General features: G+C 27.7%; 1 protein-coding gene across 3 annotated transcripts; it reads right to left on the bottom strand.

The window, feature by feature from the left end:
- Window positions 1-744: 744 nt before the first annotated feature.
- On the bottom strand, window positions 745-7,596 carry LOC126839836 (uncharacterized). Of its 3 annotated transcripts, none has more exons than XM_050575258.1 (15): window positions 7,553-7,596; window positions 7,441-7,486; window positions 6,262-6,331; window positions 6,154-6,183; window positions 6,027-6,074; window positions 5,429-5,482; window positions 4,976-5,005; window positions 4,852-4,887; window positions 3,956-4,009; window positions 3,526-3,552; window positions 3,212-3,301; window positions 2,866-2,895; window positions 2,303-2,350; window positions 1,714-1,803; window positions 745-1,090 (listed from the first exon to the last, which is right to left on the bottom strand). In XM_050575258.1, the coding sequence occupies exons 3-15, from the start codon at window positions 6,323-6,325 to the stop codon at window positions 789-791; spliced, it is 903 nt and encodes a 300-aa protein (XP_050431215.1). In that variant the 5' UTR covers window positions 6,326-6,331; window positions 7,441-7,486; window positions 7,553-7,596; the 3' UTR covers window positions 745-788. The 3 variants fall into 3 exon arrangements, with proteins under 3 accessions (XP_050431215.1, XP_050431216.1, XP_050431217.1); XM_050575259.1 differs by having other exon boundaries at window positions 6,154-6,180; XM_050575260.1 differs by lacking the exon at window positions 5,429-5,482.
- Between the last annotated feature and the right edge of the window lie 10,854 nt (window positions 7,597-18,450).

Raw genomic sequence — 18,450 nt, 5'->3', positions numbered from 1 at the left:
TTTAAAATTTTGGAAGTTTTGGAAGTTTTGGTAGTATTACATACTATAACAATTGCAATGATATTTAAACCGGCCGTTTTAATGGTTTTTTTACAACTTGTCGAACAATATCTGTTTTTTTCGACTGAAAAAATCCAATGTAAATTTGTGTCAATCACTTTATTGTCAATACATATTTCTTATAAACGTGTTTTTTTTTGATATTATAGGTTTCTCGGATAAAAAAACTGTACTACAAATATGTGATATATATATTGTTCATCGCTATCTATTGGAATAATATATACAGGGTGATTCTATTTGGGTAAGACACTCATTTTCTCAGAATATATTAATATTTTTAACAATATTGTTTTCCAATATTTTTGGATACCTACACATTGTACTATAATATTTTTATCACCATCCCGTATAAGCCAAAAAGAAGGATTTTTTGTTTTTTTAAATAGCAACATACGAGTATGTTTTTATATTACATAAATTTATAGAAAAAAAAAAAAAAGTATATGTTAGCGTTTTAATTTTATATTTTCGTTTACTTTATAAAGATTACTTCATTTCCTCTTAATAATTATCATATTTCATCGGTTTTCCAAATCGCTAGCATATAAAAATCATAGGTACGCAACAATAAAAATAATAACTCTTAAGCAACAAAATATGAGTTTAAAATTTTGAGCAAACACCATTTATTTTAGAAAAACCATAACAATAAATGACAATTTGGATGTTAGTACAATAAGTAAAAATTATTAATAATATTATAGAAATATACATTTATTACTAGTCTAAAATGTTGTGGTTGTTAACTGTTTCTCAAATTGTGGGATACTAGAATCGTAGAGTAGCTGTACATTTAATTCTTCTATTTTAGTATCCATTTTATTGACATTTACTTGCCAATATATACCCTCAAATGATCTGTATTTTACAGCATTCCTGTCCTTATCATATACTACACAAATATCAATACCCCCGTAATCACGTGCAATAGCAAACGGTAATGAAGCCGTTTTTGAACTAATCCACATTGCTATCAACGTACAAATTTTATGAACTGAATATTTCTTTACATCTGTAATCTGCTCAGCTAATAATTAAGAAAATAGTTGTTAAAAATTGCCAAATTCATCATACATTTTTTGGATTAATTTTTTATCATTATATTTCAGTATTTTTTTTATTTTATTAGTATGACTCTTGTATTTTATCAATTTTTTTGTATCTTTACCATTCAAAAAAATGTTCTAATGAAAAATAAACTCGGCTCGTTAGAAAAATTTATGATTTTTTTTCGAATCACAGAAAGTCATTAAAATTGAGTTCTTAAACTAAAAAGGAGTTTTTGTTTTGTGCCCAATATTTAAGAATTATTCTAATATTTATTTAGAAAGCTGAAAATGTGTACATTACAAACTAGATCTCCATAAACATGATAGAAAAAACAAAAAAAATGAAAATGTATAGAAAAGTTAAAAATAAATTGGTCAATGTCAAATATGACAATTATAACATAAAGCCGATAAAGCCCCTCTGCTCTAAAAATATTTTTTAATTGAAAAATAACAAAAATTAAAACGTCTTCAAAAATAAAAACCACAAATTCTCATGCAATTAAAAAAAAATGAATGTGATATCTATAATAATTAATCCGCTGTAGAATTTAGGTGTTAAAAAAAAGAAATACCATTAAAAATGTATATTTATATTCACCTAATTTTTGAGTTAGTACATTTCTTATAGCTTTTTTAGTTAGAAGTCTTCTTGCCTTTCCAAGTTTGGTCAATTTAATAATTGCTCTACCTATATAAACATACACAAATATGTATAACTGGGTTGAAAATATAATATTTATTAATATATTCGCATATTTTTTAATTTTTTAACTTAACGTCTTAATGATTAAAATGAGAGTGGGAAGAAACGTAAAAATATATAATAAAAAGATTATCAGCATCGTTGGTGGAGTCTAGAAAGGGTGCAAAAAAAATGGAGATCAGCGTTACTCCGAAGATCATCCAAGGTTAGGTTGAAAAAAGTGTGGACAGCGATGTAGTCGTGAAGAGCGTGCTGTATTTTTAGTAAAAAGACGACACACGCTAAAAATGTATTCTGTATTTGCTCAAATGTTAGCTGAACCATTGTTTGGTAAGAGTGCTAAAAGACCTCTCCATATTCTAGAACCCTTAAAAGAAGTCTCCCCAACTAAAAGTTTACTTAATTGTAATTATTGTGTAAATAAAAGAATATATAAAGCAAATTTTATTTTTCTAACAAGCCGTAAACTCTATTTAATACTAACGAGTAGCTTTGTAAATTGTTTTGTATTTATCATCATGTACAGTAACAGCTGTAATAAAAATATAAAACAATTATATAGTTAATCAACACTGGTTGTAATTTTTATCTATAACAGTCACTCGAAAAATACCATTATTTTAACCAATTAATTACCACACAAAATCTGGTATTACATAAAAAAGATGGCTTTAAGGCCATGTCAGCTACCACCATTAAGTGATCTTCAAACTTTAGAAAAAAACAAAGAAAGTACAGGAAAATTGCAGTTTGTTGGAAAATATCACAATATGACATTTTTTAACATACAATGACAGACGAAGAAGGTATGTCCAGTCAAGAAAAACATTAAGTTTAGTATGTAAAAGGCAATAATCCACAGATAAGGTAATACTAAAAAAAATGATCTATGTAAAAAGATCAGAAACCGCTTCGTAAATAAATATTTATAAAACTAAATGTATTGTTTAAATAAGCTAAAAGTTATATTCAATACTAACGAAAAACGTAATAATTATTTCAAAAGGCAATCGGATATACAACAGAAAGAGATTACTTTGTAATTACTTTGGTTTTTATCATCAAGTGAAGGAATATCTGTAACAATTATATAAAAATAGTTTATAGTTAATCATCCTGGTTTATTATATTTACCCATGACAGTTCTAGCTAATCAATACCAAATATTTTAGTATTAACATAAAGCCGAAAAACCCCGCCCTGCTCTAGAAAATAATTTAAATATTTTGTAGTATTGAAAAATAACAAAAATTAATGAGTCTCCAAAAATAAAACCCATAATTTATCATTTAGTTAAAAAATAATTGATTGTGTTATCAATTATGAAACATCCTGTAGGAAATACATGTATTAGAAAAGCAATACCACTCAAACTCTAAATTTAAATACTCACCAGATATTTGGTTTCGTAAATTATGTAAAGCTTTTCCAGTAAGATAAGTTCTCTTTTTTCCAAGTGTGGTTATTCTTAAAATTTCATTATCTGCATAAATTCATATATTACCGTATGTAAAATACAAAAATTGTTAATAAATTGGTATTTATGTTTTTATTTTAAAATTGTACGCCCTGATGTTATATATTATGGTTCCTTAACTAAATTTTAGTTTAATAAAAATTTAATGTAAATAAAAACAATAAAGGCAATTTTATCATTTATTCAAATCATAACTTTTTTTTTTAATGAACGATTAATTTTGTATTTACTTTCGTTTGGATAGATCATAGGAATACCTGTTACAAAAAAATAATATAATTGTACAGTTTATCAAGACCGGTCGTTATATTTATCCATAACATTCATTTTAAAACAAAAATTTGGTAATTATTTTACTAATTATTTAGTGAAAAATAGATTATTAACATAAAATTATTCTCTATTAACGTTTAAATAAATACTTTCTGCACACTGAATTTAATAATAATCTAAACTTTTATGTTTATTTTGTTTGTTTTTTGTATTTGACAAGATATTTTGAGCTGTTATTCCTTGATGAAACTAGTTATATTCCGTATACTTTGAAATTGTTTAAACATTTGTTTGAAATCCCCAAAAATGTAATTACCTAATATTTTTTTCCACACTCACATTTCGTTGTGCTCTTTGGCCTTTAAAAATTGAGCATTTTATATTTACCTAATGTCTGAAATAATTTCTGTTGCAGAGTATGTGTTTGTATCAATCTGGAACCTACATTTAAAAATAAAATAAACATTTAAATTGTATGTAATCCCTTCAGCTCTACATTGTCTTCTTTTATTCTTAATATAATATCCCTGTTCTGTTCCGCATCTCGTCCTCTGGCAAAATCGTTCAATTCCTTTGGGTTCCAGGGCACTGTGGGATAATTGGTAATGAGACTGCCGATTCCCTAGCCACTTCCACCGCTTCCTTCATTTTGCCTCAAGGCCTAAACACTACTTTTTCTGACTTCCTTCCAGGTTTAAATAAAAGTATATTTCAAGTTTGGCAGGACAAATGGTCCTCCCTACCTCCTAACTTTTCCTCTTGGCATCGCTCAATCTGCCCTATTATCCCTCGCAGGCTTTGGTTTCATGGCCTCAATCTCACACCTAAAGATATTTCTTCCTTTTCTTGTTTAAGATTTGGACACAACCTTCTTCCCGCTTTCTCTTTTCTCATCACTTTGAACTCCTCTCCTCATTGTACCTTGTATGATTTACCAGCCATTTGTGATTTTTCTCATCTCCTTTTTCATTGTCCCACTCTCTCTTCCCATAGAGATATCTTTTTTAACCTCCTATCTTCTTTGGGTACTCTTGTCCCAAAATCCTATAACATTCTTAATTCTCGCTCCGTTCCTATCATCCAATCCATCCTCAAATTCATCCTTGATGCTGGGTTTCATACCTAATTGTAAGTAAAGCTATTTTAACAATATGTCCTTTTTGTATTTATATTTTTTCTTCCATTATTGTTTTAGTTTGTATATACCAATGTTGTGCATATAATTTTGTGCGAAGCATTACAAATATGACATTTAAAAGTTTATAAAAGTAGTAATTTATTACCTTGTAAATGATCAAAGTTGCAAGTTACTGCAAGTTCTGAAATTAAATCGAAAACATTGTATACTTAATGATTATCAAACGATTGTGTGGAAATATTTCCATAAAATTTGATTAAAATTATTACCCGGTACAGTGAACATTTCATTAATAGACTCTGAAATTAGCAATACAAAATAGGGATTGAATTTAATTTTTTATTATATCATAAACTAAACTAAAGAAAAGTTAAGAAAAAATAATATGTGTATAAGTAATTCAGAACAAAATGCTTAGCTATATTTGAAACCTAATGAAAATACAATAGCTGTATTAAATCGTATTGGGGATTATAATAAGATGAAATAAAATGTATGTTTTTTAAACATTTTCTCTAACCCTTTCACTGTCGTGGACGTACTTTTACGTACTAATCAATTAAAGAAGTACGAAACAAGTTACCATTATAGTAATGGTTGGGACATGTTGCAGTTTGAAAAACACAATGGCAGTAATAGGGTTAAAGATATAGTTTTGATGTTTTTTGTATACAGTTAATCCATAACCAAATTGCTTTTTATTAATACATAATTATTGTTACTCGAATCAAAGCAGTTTGTTTGTATAAAGCATTTAATTACAAGCTCCAATCCATCTAGAACAAATAAAAGTTCCGAATAAACTCAAAATGTATATGAAAAGCATAAAAAAATATTACACCATACATAAGGCAACTCCCTCAGTTCCTAAATTAGTTCATTCCTGCGGTAAAGTTCGCTCATAGTAAATTACAGTAAATTTCAGTGATGGCCCGTGCCTAAGAGCGATGGAACACAGACCCAATCAATAATATAAAACAACCACTATTACAGGATACTACTCTGCCCATTTATTAGGAAGTTAGGTACTAGCATTTTTTTTGATATTCTTAATTTAAAGACACAGGTAATGTTCTTAACTAATATAGATAAAGCCAACTCATATTTTAAAACCGTAAAAATGCATTTGCGGAATCCTAGTAAATACGAGTATAAACATTTGTTACTTTATTTTTATAACTTAAAAACGTTTACAGTGTTTGGCACACTGTTACTATATTATAACTCGTGCACTTACATTTTTTATGTACAAATAATTTGATAAGTAGGCCAACATACCAAAACAATTACATATTAGTATATTAATTATTATTATCTTACTTCCTATATAATCGTCGTTATATCCAGAAGCTCTCTGAATTTGCAAGTCTGTGGTAAAAGTTTTTAAAAAATAGTTTTATACAAAAATGTACTGAGTTAGTCTGTGTGATTATAAAATATTACTTACTTGTAAGTTCAACCATATTTATATATTCTGCTGTAAAGAAAAATTAAATATAATTTTTTTCGAATTTTACCTTCCATGTGTGGGTAAGTATAAAAATTAAATACTTACTTATACTTATACTCGCCACAACATTTACGCAGATAAATGATAATAAAATACAAGAAATTTTCATTTTTAGCTAGAAAAATTAATAAACATAAATGCAATTTTTATAAAGTTTAGGCTCTCCCGGAGTGGTCGAGATAAGGAGGTTTTGGTTATACAGTCATGTACATATATACACAAGATAGCTTGTATAGACCGAGAAATGGTTTTTGTTATTTATCTAGTTTATATTTCGTTTAGTAGGCTTGCCATATTTTTTTTATCTATCCATGCGGATTTTTTTGCAAACATTTTCATTATTTATTTGTAAAAAAATAATGTTTTTGACAAAAAGTCCTTAGAAAATGTATTGTATGTTATTAATTTTAATCTTATTTTTTTTGAAAAAAATAGGTATTCCAAAAATTTAAAAACTAACTAAAAGGTAAAGCGTTCTGATAATACCATTAATTTTTCAAAAATGTTAATAAACTTAAAATACGAGATAAAAAATAAGTTGAACTTGAGGTGTGTTTTAAAGATACTAAATCAAAAGTTAAAAGTTTTCATCATAATTGCGCATTTCAAATTTAAGTACATTATGTTCGTCTATATTTCGGTAGTACAAGAAAAAAAACATATTTTGCAGCCTTACGTTGCCAGTTTATTTGCAAAGGTGTTATGTATCGATGCCGAGCTAGTATGACTATGATGCTTGTTTTTTTATTGTATCAGCAAACACGACAATATGTTTTAGTATGGCCTGATTAACTTTAGATATCCGAAATTTTGAGCGACTTTGTTAGGTTTAAAGTAGAAATAGTAGACTTTTGCGCTCCCACAACCCAGAAAAATCTAAAAAAAAAATTGTCCGTTTTTCAACTTTCAACGTTAACTTTTTAACGAAAAAGTGTCAAATTGACACAAAGTTGTTTTTGAATATTAATCAGGTATACCCTTTTATACACAAGCATCCTCAAATTAAAATTTCAATAATTCTGCACTACTCCGCTGGATTTAGCTTTTAAAGAATGGTATTTGATTTTAAAAATATACATTGCATAAAGAAACACATGGACTTGTAAGTATAATATACCATATAGAAAATATAATTTTGTATACTATCTTAGACAAATGTATTTAAAATTCACACGTCCCTGTTTGAAAGCATATTTACTTTTGAAGTCCGATAGTATTACTTACTTATGGACTTAATGAATCGAAGGTTTAGATGCGGATAAAAAATATTCTATTAAAAAACACAATGAAATTGTACAGATTTAACATATTTTTAAGTTTCGTTAAAAATACTTACTTAAACAATTGCAACGATAGTTAAACCGGCTGCTTCAATGGTTTTCCTACGACTTGTCGAATGGCATCTGTTATGTGGACCGAAACATTGCAATGTAAATATGTTTTACAGTTTTGTTTTTGCGAATACTATTTTTTGTTATGACTAACATATTTACATAATTCGGAAGCGGAGTTTAAACATTTACGAACCAGTTACAGAATTAAAAAAAACAAAAGCCATTGTAGAGGTGGTGGGGCATATTAGACATGGGGAATATTAGGAATGAATCACTTAATTTAAATACATATTTTTTATAAACGTTTTTTTAAAAAATGTTTTGATTTCTCGGATAAAAAAACAATACCACAAATATGTGATATATAAATTGTTAACCGCTATCTATTGGAAATATATGTAATATAATATATATACAGGGTGGTTCTCTTTGGGTAAGACATTCATTTTCTCGGAATATTTTAATATTTTGAACAATATTTTTTTCCAAAATTTTTAGGTACTATATTTTTAAAATTTTTATTACCAACCCTTATAAGCCAATAAAGGGGATTTTTGTATTTTTCAATACCACTATATGTTTTTATATTACATACATTTACAGACAGAAAAAAATAAAAATATGTTAGCGTTTGAATTTTTTATTTTCGTTTATCTGTTTATTAGCTATAACTTTATATAAAATACACCAATCACAATAAAAAAAAATCAAATATTCTTACAAATTAGGAAAGTGTTATTTTTGTGTTATTATGGAACACCCAAACGTGTGCCCGTTTGCCTTACAACAATAAATATAACAAAAATCCCGTTGGACTAAAAACATTTTATAATTAGTTGCACTTCTTTCAGTTCTAGTTACATAAAAAAAAGGAATATTAAAAATGATTTGCCGTCCCTGAGAAATCGCCGCCCTAAGCACTAGCTTACAGTGTTTACTGAGAAATACAGCACTGGATATAATAAGACTGATTATAAAGCCTTTAAAGAAAAATATGGTGAATTCACACATTTTAAATCAGAAAGTTAATTAAGAACAGCTGAATCCATTTATTTTTATTTCATAATCAGTATTTTCTTATACAGGGTGGGGCGGAGCCAACTGACGAGTTTTAAGGGGCTATAAATTACAAACAACAAAACTTAGATAAAAACGGTTTGTTTTATTAAAATCATTATCAAATCCCGTTTTTTTAAGTTACGTTTATCACAATGTGAATAAACAGAATTTTTGATACTGGGCTAAAAATAACCCACGGAAACTCCATGAAAGACCATTCTACTCCACTTAAGTGACAATGTCCCAATTTGGAGTGATCGGGCGGTACTTTTTTGAGGAGGACAACAGGACTGTCACTGTCACTTCGGCGCGATATGTTCTAATTTTGGAAACTTAACTGCAGCACTGGTTGGAGTAAATGGATGAAGAATATGACTTAGGAGATGTATGGTTTCAACTAAATGGGGCTACAGCTATTGTTCGTAATTTATAGTCCCTTAAAACTCGTCAGTTGGCTCCGCACCACCCTGTATTTATTTTTATCACTAATTATCTTATATTTAATTTCTGAAAAATCAGTAGCGTTGTAGATTCTAAAATAACAAGACTAATCTTATAGACCCGGGGGGAAGTAATAGCCCTACCATGCTAGTTCCCTCCCCCCGAGACGTAATTAATGCATGTGGTAAAAAAAAAACTTTAATTTTTTTTTAAAAACATTTCTACTATTTACTTGATTTACTGAATTCATTTAAAACAAATGAATAACATTACTATGTTTTAAAGAGAAAATAATTGTATATTAATAAATTTGATATAAAATACATCTGTGATATCTAATACCTGTTTTCAGTTATAGCTAAAACTTTATGATCAAATTTCTGTAATGTATGTTGGACACACAACATTTGGATAAGGTCATTATAAGAAATAACTAAACTGAAATCAGACATTTGAACTACCCTAGATAAATTTAATCGAATCGTAATAATATACTTACATAGGTTTTTAAATAGATGTGTTGAGTAATATTAAACTCACATACACAAATTCAGGTATCAATAATTATTCAATGTTAATCACAACATAGCACACTTTTCACTTTTCACTTTTGCCTAATATTGATATATCACGTCATTCACATGAATATTGTCGCGATAGAAATTAATGCTTTTTATTTATAAATTACACCTTGATATATAATTGTAAGGTGTTGAGTTCAATTGAAAATGGATTTCCATAGTAATTGATATGGTTCGTTCTCAAAAGTCAAAATCATTAAGCCGTTGATAATTTTGGCATAACATTGGTTAACGATGAAATGTTTTCGGAAAAAAGGAAAATTAAACCTAAATTAAAAAACGCTAGTTGAATTCGTACTGTACTAGATAACTTATTGAACTCAAACACACTTACCGATTAAATTAATGATGTGGCCAAGAACGAAACGTCAAAAATAAAGTAGACAGAACATATTATCAAACGATATATATATATGTATTTATGTCATATCACCCTGTACAGTCTGACTGGAACTTACTTACCATCCTCTCCCATTTAGGTAACCGATCTGGTCATGAATAGTCTACTTTCGGTCAAAATAAAACCATAGATACGCAACAATAATAATTATTCGCAACAAATATGTTTTAAATCACGAGGAAAAGAGTTTATTTTAGAATTTAATTTTTTTTTTGCATATATGACGAACAGCTGATGATTATAAATATAATAATGCTAATATTATTGATAACTAAACAACAATACCACACAATAATACCAATAAACAAATATATGTAAAAAAAAAAATATTAGAGCGATTTGCTAAAATTATTCATTCATTTATACTAAGGTATAAACTCAGGTGGAATTCTTAAATTATCTTGTAGTTGTGCAGTTAGTAATTTTATTCGACTATTAGTGTCTTTTACTTTTACTTGGTGATATATGCCTTTAAATGGTCTGTATTTTACAATATTTTTTACTGTATCCCGAAACATTTGTACTTCACATACATCAACGTTGTTTATACAAGACGTGTTTGAAGTCATTATTAGACTAACCCATAATCCTATCAAAACACAAATCTTATAAACAGGATACGTCGTCTTCTTATAATCCATTTGGAATGCAGCTAAAAAATCAGAAAACAGTTGTTAAAAATGCCAATTACAACTTGTTAGCACATTATTTTTCTTTTTTGTGCAAGACGCAATTACTAAACGTAAATAAAACAAGTTATATCATTATATATAACAATATGTGTAATAGTAAAAATCTCTTAAAAATCTTTTTGTTTTATTTATTTTTAGCATAAATGAGTTTTATATTTTATAAATATTTTTTTTTGTATTCCCTAAAATTTAAGAATTTTTTTTTAAAAAGCTGAAAAATTGTGGGATAGTTAGGGTATAGTTATTTTTCAAGCTATTGACAAAACGGAAGGGAGGGAAAATTAATTTAAAACTAATTATCCAAAACTAATTCTCGACCAGCAACATTAGCAGTAATTTATTATTGTTATAAGAGTTCTTGACAAAAATTTAAACGTTATATTAAATATTATGTATGTTACTAAGTATTATAAAATAACAAAAAAAACTACAAATTTTTAATTAGTTGAAAAATATTGGCTGTGTGAAGTAGCCTATAAACTACTGTGTTATCCATAATGAATAATGCTGTAAAATATATATGTTGTTGAAAAATAAATAGCATTAAAATTCTATATTTATAATCACCTAGTTTTTGGGTAAGTACATTTATTATAGCGATTCCAGTAATAAGTCTTCTCGTCTTTCCAAGTGCGATCAATTTTTCAGTTTCAAGATCTGCATAAATGTATGTATAAATAACTGGTTTGAAAATATAATATTTAATAATATATCCGTATTTATTTTTAAATTAAATGTCTTAATAAGTACAAACAGAGTGGGAAGGAACGAAAAAATATATGGTAATTAGAATATCAGGAGCATCGATGGAGCCTAAAAGTGGTGAACAAATAAAATAGAGATCAGATTTTAGTAAATAGGTGTATGGGCTCAAAAAGTATTACACAATGTATTTGCGCAATTTTTATCTGGTCCATTATATAGTAAGGGTGTCAAATTATTACTCTATTCTAGAACCCCTAGAAAAGTCACCCCAACTTAAAGTGAATTTTTGTTTGAACAAAAGGATATATAAAGCAAATGTTATCTTTCAAACAAGCTATAAGTTGTATTTACTACTAACTAGTAGGTGTGTAAGCTCTTTTGTACTCCTCATCATCAGTACTAGCTATAACAAAAAATAAATAAATTATATAGTAAATCGAACCTGTTTGTTATATTTATCTGTATCTCAAAAATGAGACAATATTTACCAATTAATGAATGCAAAATATAGTATTACATAAAACGAATGTCTTTTAAGGCCCTTTTAGCTATCGCGTTTGTTAAGATTGTAATCTTTGTAAAAATTTAAAGATTGTAATGTAAAAAACTTGTAATTACTTTGGTTTCCACCATCAGCCGCCATAAGACCTTTACAAATAATATAAATAATTGATTTAGTTAAACAAACCCGGTTGTTATATTTTTCCATAACAGCCACTCTAAAAATAAAGATACTTAAACAAACTAATCGAAGCTAAGTTAAATAACACAAAATTGATCTCTAGCAACGTGTGAATGCCTTCATCACTCATCACACTGAATTTTATAATAATCTAATTTTTTATGTATAGTTGTTTCTGCTTCCTATTTAGTTTGCTACCGCATTTAAGTGTTTTAAACATTTACTTTACGGTCAATATTGTGTACAAAAAAAAATATATAAAGAATCGTTATTTCAAACAAACAATAAATTTTATTTACTATTAACGAATAACTTTGTAATTACTTTGGGTTTCTTCCTCATGCGAAGTACAACCTTTAACGAAAAAATAATAGTTTCAATTAATCAATACAAATATAGTATTAACATAGAGCCGATAAAGCCCCCCCCCCCCACGCTAAAAACAAATTTAAATATATGTGTAATATTGTAAAATAAAAAATAAAAGTATTTCTAAAAAAACCACAAATTATCAATATAATTTAAAAACAATTGATTGTGTTATCCATAAAGTATCGTGCTGTAAAAAAAGTGTAAAAAAGTTATATCGTTAAAATAGTATACATTTTTTGTATTTACTTAATTTTTCAAAACTTTGAGTAAGACAATTTTCAAGTTTGTTGCTTCTGGAATAGTTTTTATCTTCAAAAAAACATGTATAAGCTGGTTAATAATACAATATTTAAGAATATATTTATATTATGACTTATTTTAGTATTTTCAATTTTCTTTGAATGCGATGGTTGGGGCCAAAAGAAAAGGTGAGAGTAAGAACACTATTTGGTTATTCATTTTTTGTTTTGTGATATCTCTCATAATAGAATATAACAAACCGACGATTATGAAAACTTTATATTTCTCATACTGACCATACTGTCTATTAAAATTATTTACATGTCTAATGAGCTCGGTGAAATTTATCAACATAAAAAACAAATGACTGACACCAATGAAACAATTAAATTCAATCAAGTAATTGGAACTCACGGAACATTTAAACTTGGAATGGACACATTTCACATGATCACCGGCTCTTCAATAATTTATCAAACAGCAAAAACTAGTTTTGCATTTTGTCTGTCAAGTGACACGTATTTGTTAACTTAAAACGTCATCAAATTATTATATTAAAAATTGATAAACGCCGTTCGAAAAATTACCGTAAATATAATAGTTGTTATATGTTAATAAGTCTCCCCAGCTAAATTTTACTAAATTGATTATAATACTTGTGTAAACTAAAGAATATATAAAGTAAATTCTATCGTTCAATCAAGTCAAAAGTTCTATTCACGACTAACAATTAACTGGTAATTACTTTGGTTTCTATCGTCAGCCGCCGTAATACCTTTAAAAATAATACGAAAAATTGATCTAGTTAATCAAATCCGGTTGTTATATTTTTCCAAAACAGCCACTCTAAAAATAAAGATACTTGGACAAACTAATCGAAGCTAAGTTTAATAACACAAAATTGATCCCTGAAAACGTGTGAATGAATGCCTTCATCACTCATCACACTGAATTTTATAATAATCTAATTTTTTATGTATAGTTATTTGTGCTTCCTATTTAGTTTGCTACCGCATTTAAGTGTTTTAAACATTACTTTACGGTCAATATTGTGTACAAAAAAAAATATATAAAGAATCGTTATTTCAAACAAACAATAAGTTTTTTTTAATACTAACGAATAACTTTGTAATTACTTTGGGTTTCTTCATCATGCGGAGTACAACCTTTAACGAAAAAATAATTAAATTATATAGTTTAGATATCTCTGAAAAAAACACAAATTATTAATATAATTTAAAAAAATTGATTGTGTTATCCATAAAGAATCGTGCTGTAAAAAAGTGTAAAAAAATTATGTTTTTAAAATAGTATATATTATTTTATATTTACTTAATATTTTAAAACTTTGAGTAAGACAATTTTCAGGTTTGTTAATTTTGGAAATGTTTTTACCTTCAATAAAATATGTATAAGCTGGTTAATAATACAATATTTAATAATATATTCATATTTATGACTTATTTTAATTTTTAAAGAGTCCTTATACGCATTTAGTACACAAATAACGCATATACAGTGTAAGAAGAAGTATGATACAAAGACAAAAATTATATAATATGTAACATTATAAAATATCAAAAATTACAACAAATACACAAAAAAATATATAAAGAATCGTTCTTTCAAACAAACAATAATTTTATTTACTATTAACGAATAACATTGTAATTACTTTGGTTTTCTTTCTCATGCGAAGTACAACCTTTAACGAAAAAATAATTCAATTACTAGTTAATCCAACCCAGTTTGTTGAATTTATTCACAACAGTTTCAATTAATCAATGCCAAATATAGTATTAACAAACTTAAATATATGTGTAATATTGAAAAATAAATAAATTAAAGTATCTCTAAAAAAAACACAAATTATCAATATAATTTAAAAAAAAATGATTGTGTTATCCATAAAGAATCATGCTGTAATAAAAAGTAACACCATTAAAACTGTAAATTTATATTTACCTAAATTTTTAAAACTTTGATTAAGACAACTTATCGCCATTTCGCCAAGTTTGGTGTTTTTTGAAGTTTCTTTACATTCATAAATATACATATATAACATGGTTAATAATACAATATTTAATAATATATTCGTATTTATGTTTTATTTTGATATTTAAAGAGGCCTTATACGCATTTATTACACAAATAACGCATACAAAGTACAATATACGAAGAACAATATACAATATAATAAGAAGTATGATAGAAAGATTGAAAATATGTAATATGAAACAAAGTAAAAAATTGCAATAAAAATGCTTGAGCTAAGAATAAAAAATGTATAAACAAGAAACATTGGTTCTATTCAATTTTCTTTGAATGCGATGGTTGCGACCAAAAGAGAAGGTGAGAGTAAAAACACTATTTGGTTATTCATTTTATGTTTTGAGATATCTCTCATAATAGAATATAACAAATCGGCGACTAAGAAAACTTTATATTTCTCATACTGACCATACTGTCTATTAAAATTATTTACATGTCTAATAAGATCGGTGAAATTTATCAACAAAAAAAACAATGACTGACACCAATGAAACAATTAAATTCAATCAATTAATTGGAGCCTACGGAACATTTAATTATTTTTAATACTAATGAATAACTTTGTAATTACTTTGGTTACTATCATCAGCCGCTGGAATACATGTAAAAGTAATACAAAAAACAAAATTATTTAGTTAATCAAAATCAGGTTTGTTGTATTTATCCATAATAGTTTCAATTAATCAATGCCAAATATAGCGTTAATGTTAATTAAATTAAATAACTTTGTATTTACTTTTTGGTTCATCAGCACGGATACCTGAAACAAGAATTTAAAACAATTTTACAGCTACTGAAACCAGGTTGTTACATTTATGTATAACAGTCGAAACATCAAATAACTTTGACCAATTAATCAATGCAAAACTTTTTAATAACATTAAAATAATCTCTAGCAAGTTGCAACGTTTGGAAAAATGCTTTCTTTACAATGAATTTCATAATAATCTAATTTTTTTATGTGTATTATTTCTTTCTTTCACAAAAATTCTTATGAACTGTTATTCCTTGAAGAACCTAATAATACTCCGTATACGTTGAAATTGTTTAAAAATTTGTTTGAAATACCAAGAAATGTAATAATCTAATATTTTAGTAGATTGTTTACATTCACGTTTTTTAAAGTGCTTATAGGCCTTAAAAAATTATTTACTAAAAATATTTACCCCTTAAATCCGATATTTTTTTTTGCAAATAATATTTTTCTGTGTTTATGGCATCTAAATTTTAAAATAAAATAAACTTGCATGTACATATTTTCTTGTAATAAAAACCAATATTGTACATGTAGTTCTTTGTAAAGCATTATAAATATGAAATTTGAAACATATAAAAGTAAAAATTGATTACCTCTTAGAAGCTCAAATTTGTGAAGTTGTGCACGTTCTGAAATTAAAGCGAAAACTTTGTATACTTAATGAATATCAAAAAAACGTGTGGAAATATTTCCATAAAAGGCTATTAAAAGTATTACCCGGTACAGTGAACATTTGATTATAAAACTCTGAAATAAGCATTACAAAAGTTAATGGTATTGAATTAAATTTTGTAGTAATGTAAGTAAAAATCATGGATATCTATATAATAAAAAAAATTGTTTTTGCGTATTTATTAGAAATCCTATAATGTACTTATTATGTATTAACAACATTTATAGTGATAATGGCAACACTGTCATTTCGTTGTTACTCATTCTTATCAACAATTTTTGTATTAGTTGTAAGTCGTTGTGTCAAAAAGAAATATACACAAGTTAAGTGTCTCATTAACATATTCGGTGTAACAATATATTTCCGAACCCACAAAAATATACAACAAATTGGCGACGAGGATGGGATTCTTTTTGTTTTGTACCCGCCGCATCGCGTCGTAGCCGTCCACCACATCGCGTCGTTGCCGGCCGCCGCCAAAAGTAAACACAGTACACGTGTTTAGTTATTTTCTTTTCTCTGCATAAGTATCAAAATGCCGAATGAAAATACAGAGTTGGCCTCCTTGATAACTGCACTGAATCAATTTATTGAAAAATTAACACCAACGCATGTGCAGTCAAAATCAACGGACGTCCTCCTGTCTCAGTCCTTTCAATTTGAACATTACAACGATGAGAAAGAAACATTTACGTCATATCGACAACGACTGGAAAACTTTTTTACATTCAAACATTTATCCGGTAGCGATGAAGAAAGTAGGTCTGCCCGCCTACAACTACTAATTAACTGTCTTGGAAGTAAACACTACCAGTCACTCCAAAGTCTTACAGCACCGGAATTACCGTCAAGTAAGACATATGTTGAACTAATTTCATTATTAGAATCGCATTTATGTCCTAAACCTAACATTTTAATCGAACAACATAAATTTTTGTCGCGTATACAACTTCCAAACGAAAATATCGCACATTATATCGCCGCGGACTTGAGGATTTGAAACCGTGAAGAACTCAGACGGACAGTCGGTGATTGATATTTTCTTGCGAGACCAATTCATACGGGGGTTAATAGACACTACAATCCTAGAAAAAATATTACAAGAAAAAAATATTAATTTTAATCAAGCGGTAAATCTTGCACTTTCATTGGAAGCTTCTAAAATAGGAAACAAAGTCATTTCAAATGACACAGCGTCTGTTAATAAAATTATACGTTATAAACCTGAAAACAAATCTTATTCACAGAACCCAAAACCTACAGGCCGTTTTCAAAATAATTATCCAAACAAATACAATTCTCGACAACATCCTAGTTCCACACAGTCGTCGTCACGTTCGCGTGTAGATTTTCGCAAACTCGGTGTCGAAGGTCTCTGTCTAAAATGCGGTCTTAAAAATCACAAAGCTTCTGAGTGCCGCCGTGACCGTCAATCGCTTGAGTGCAAAAGTTGTGGAAAACCCGGTCATATTGAAAAAGTGCGTATCACATCTCATACTAAAAATAAATTACGTGCAAATACAAATAACATTAAAAATATTGAAACGGGAAATTTCCAAACAATTAATAAACTGCAATACAATGTAAATTGTATGGTAATCGATATATGTCGCACGTCATTTTCTTCTGATGACGAAAAATTTCTCGTTTCCATTAAAATCGATCGGACAGAACAACAATTTGAAGCCGATACTGGGAGTCCAGTTACTCTAAAGAATAACATAGATTTTACAAAATTACAAATTTCTCAGTCAATAAAAAACAAATGTAATATTTAGAGCATACAATCAAGAAACTTTTACGCCCTTGGGCATAGTTCGCGTTCCAGTTACATGTGGAAATAAGACATCCATAGAAGATTTATATATTGTCCCATCATATACCACAATTGTAGGTAGAATTTGGTTACGTCACCTAGGTATTATACACATCCGAAAACCTGATCCGCAAAACACTTCTATATTACAAATAGAAAATACAAAAATAAACGAATTAAAGCAAACATTTTCAAAAAATTCATCGAAGTTTTTAAAACACGCATTGGATGCGTTCCAAATTATTCTGTTACATTACAACTTAAAGACACAAAAACTAAACCAATATTTTTAAAATACCGCCAAATTCCATACGCATTACAAGACAAAGTTGAGTCTGAATTAAATATAATGGAAAAAGAAGGTATTATTGAAAAAGTAGAATATGCACAATGGGGATCACCTCTTGTATGCGTTCCGAAACCAGATGGA

The sequence above is a fragment of the Adelges cooleyi genome, unplaced genomic scaffold (genome assembly GCF_023614345.1).
Source record: "Adelges cooleyi isolate 19-005CV unplaced genomic scaffold, UGA_ACOO_1.1 ACOO_flye_CR_arks_rails_tigmint_CR_PRNA_308, whole genome shotgun sequence".
NCBI classification, from domain to species: domain Eukaryota; kingdom Metazoa; phylum Arthropoda; class Insecta; order Hemiptera; family Adelgidae; genus Adelges; species Adelges cooleyi.
This window is presented reverse-complemented; position numbering and strand designations above follow the sequence as displayed.

Bases quoted from the DNA above. Each gene is read 5' to 3' on its own strand.
- LOC126839836 (XM_050575258.1), bottom strand. From the start codon at position 6,325: ATGAAAATTTCTTGTATTTTATTATCATTTATCTGCGTAAATGTTGTG. The intron at 3,553-3,955 runs GTAAATATAAAA...TTTTTGTAACAG, and splicing joins GAAATTATTTCAGACATTAG to GTATTCCTATGATCTATCCA. The intron at 1,804-2,302 runs GTTAGTATTAAA...ATGTTTATATAG, and splicing joins AACAATTTACAAAGCTACTC to GTAGAGCAATTATTAAATTG.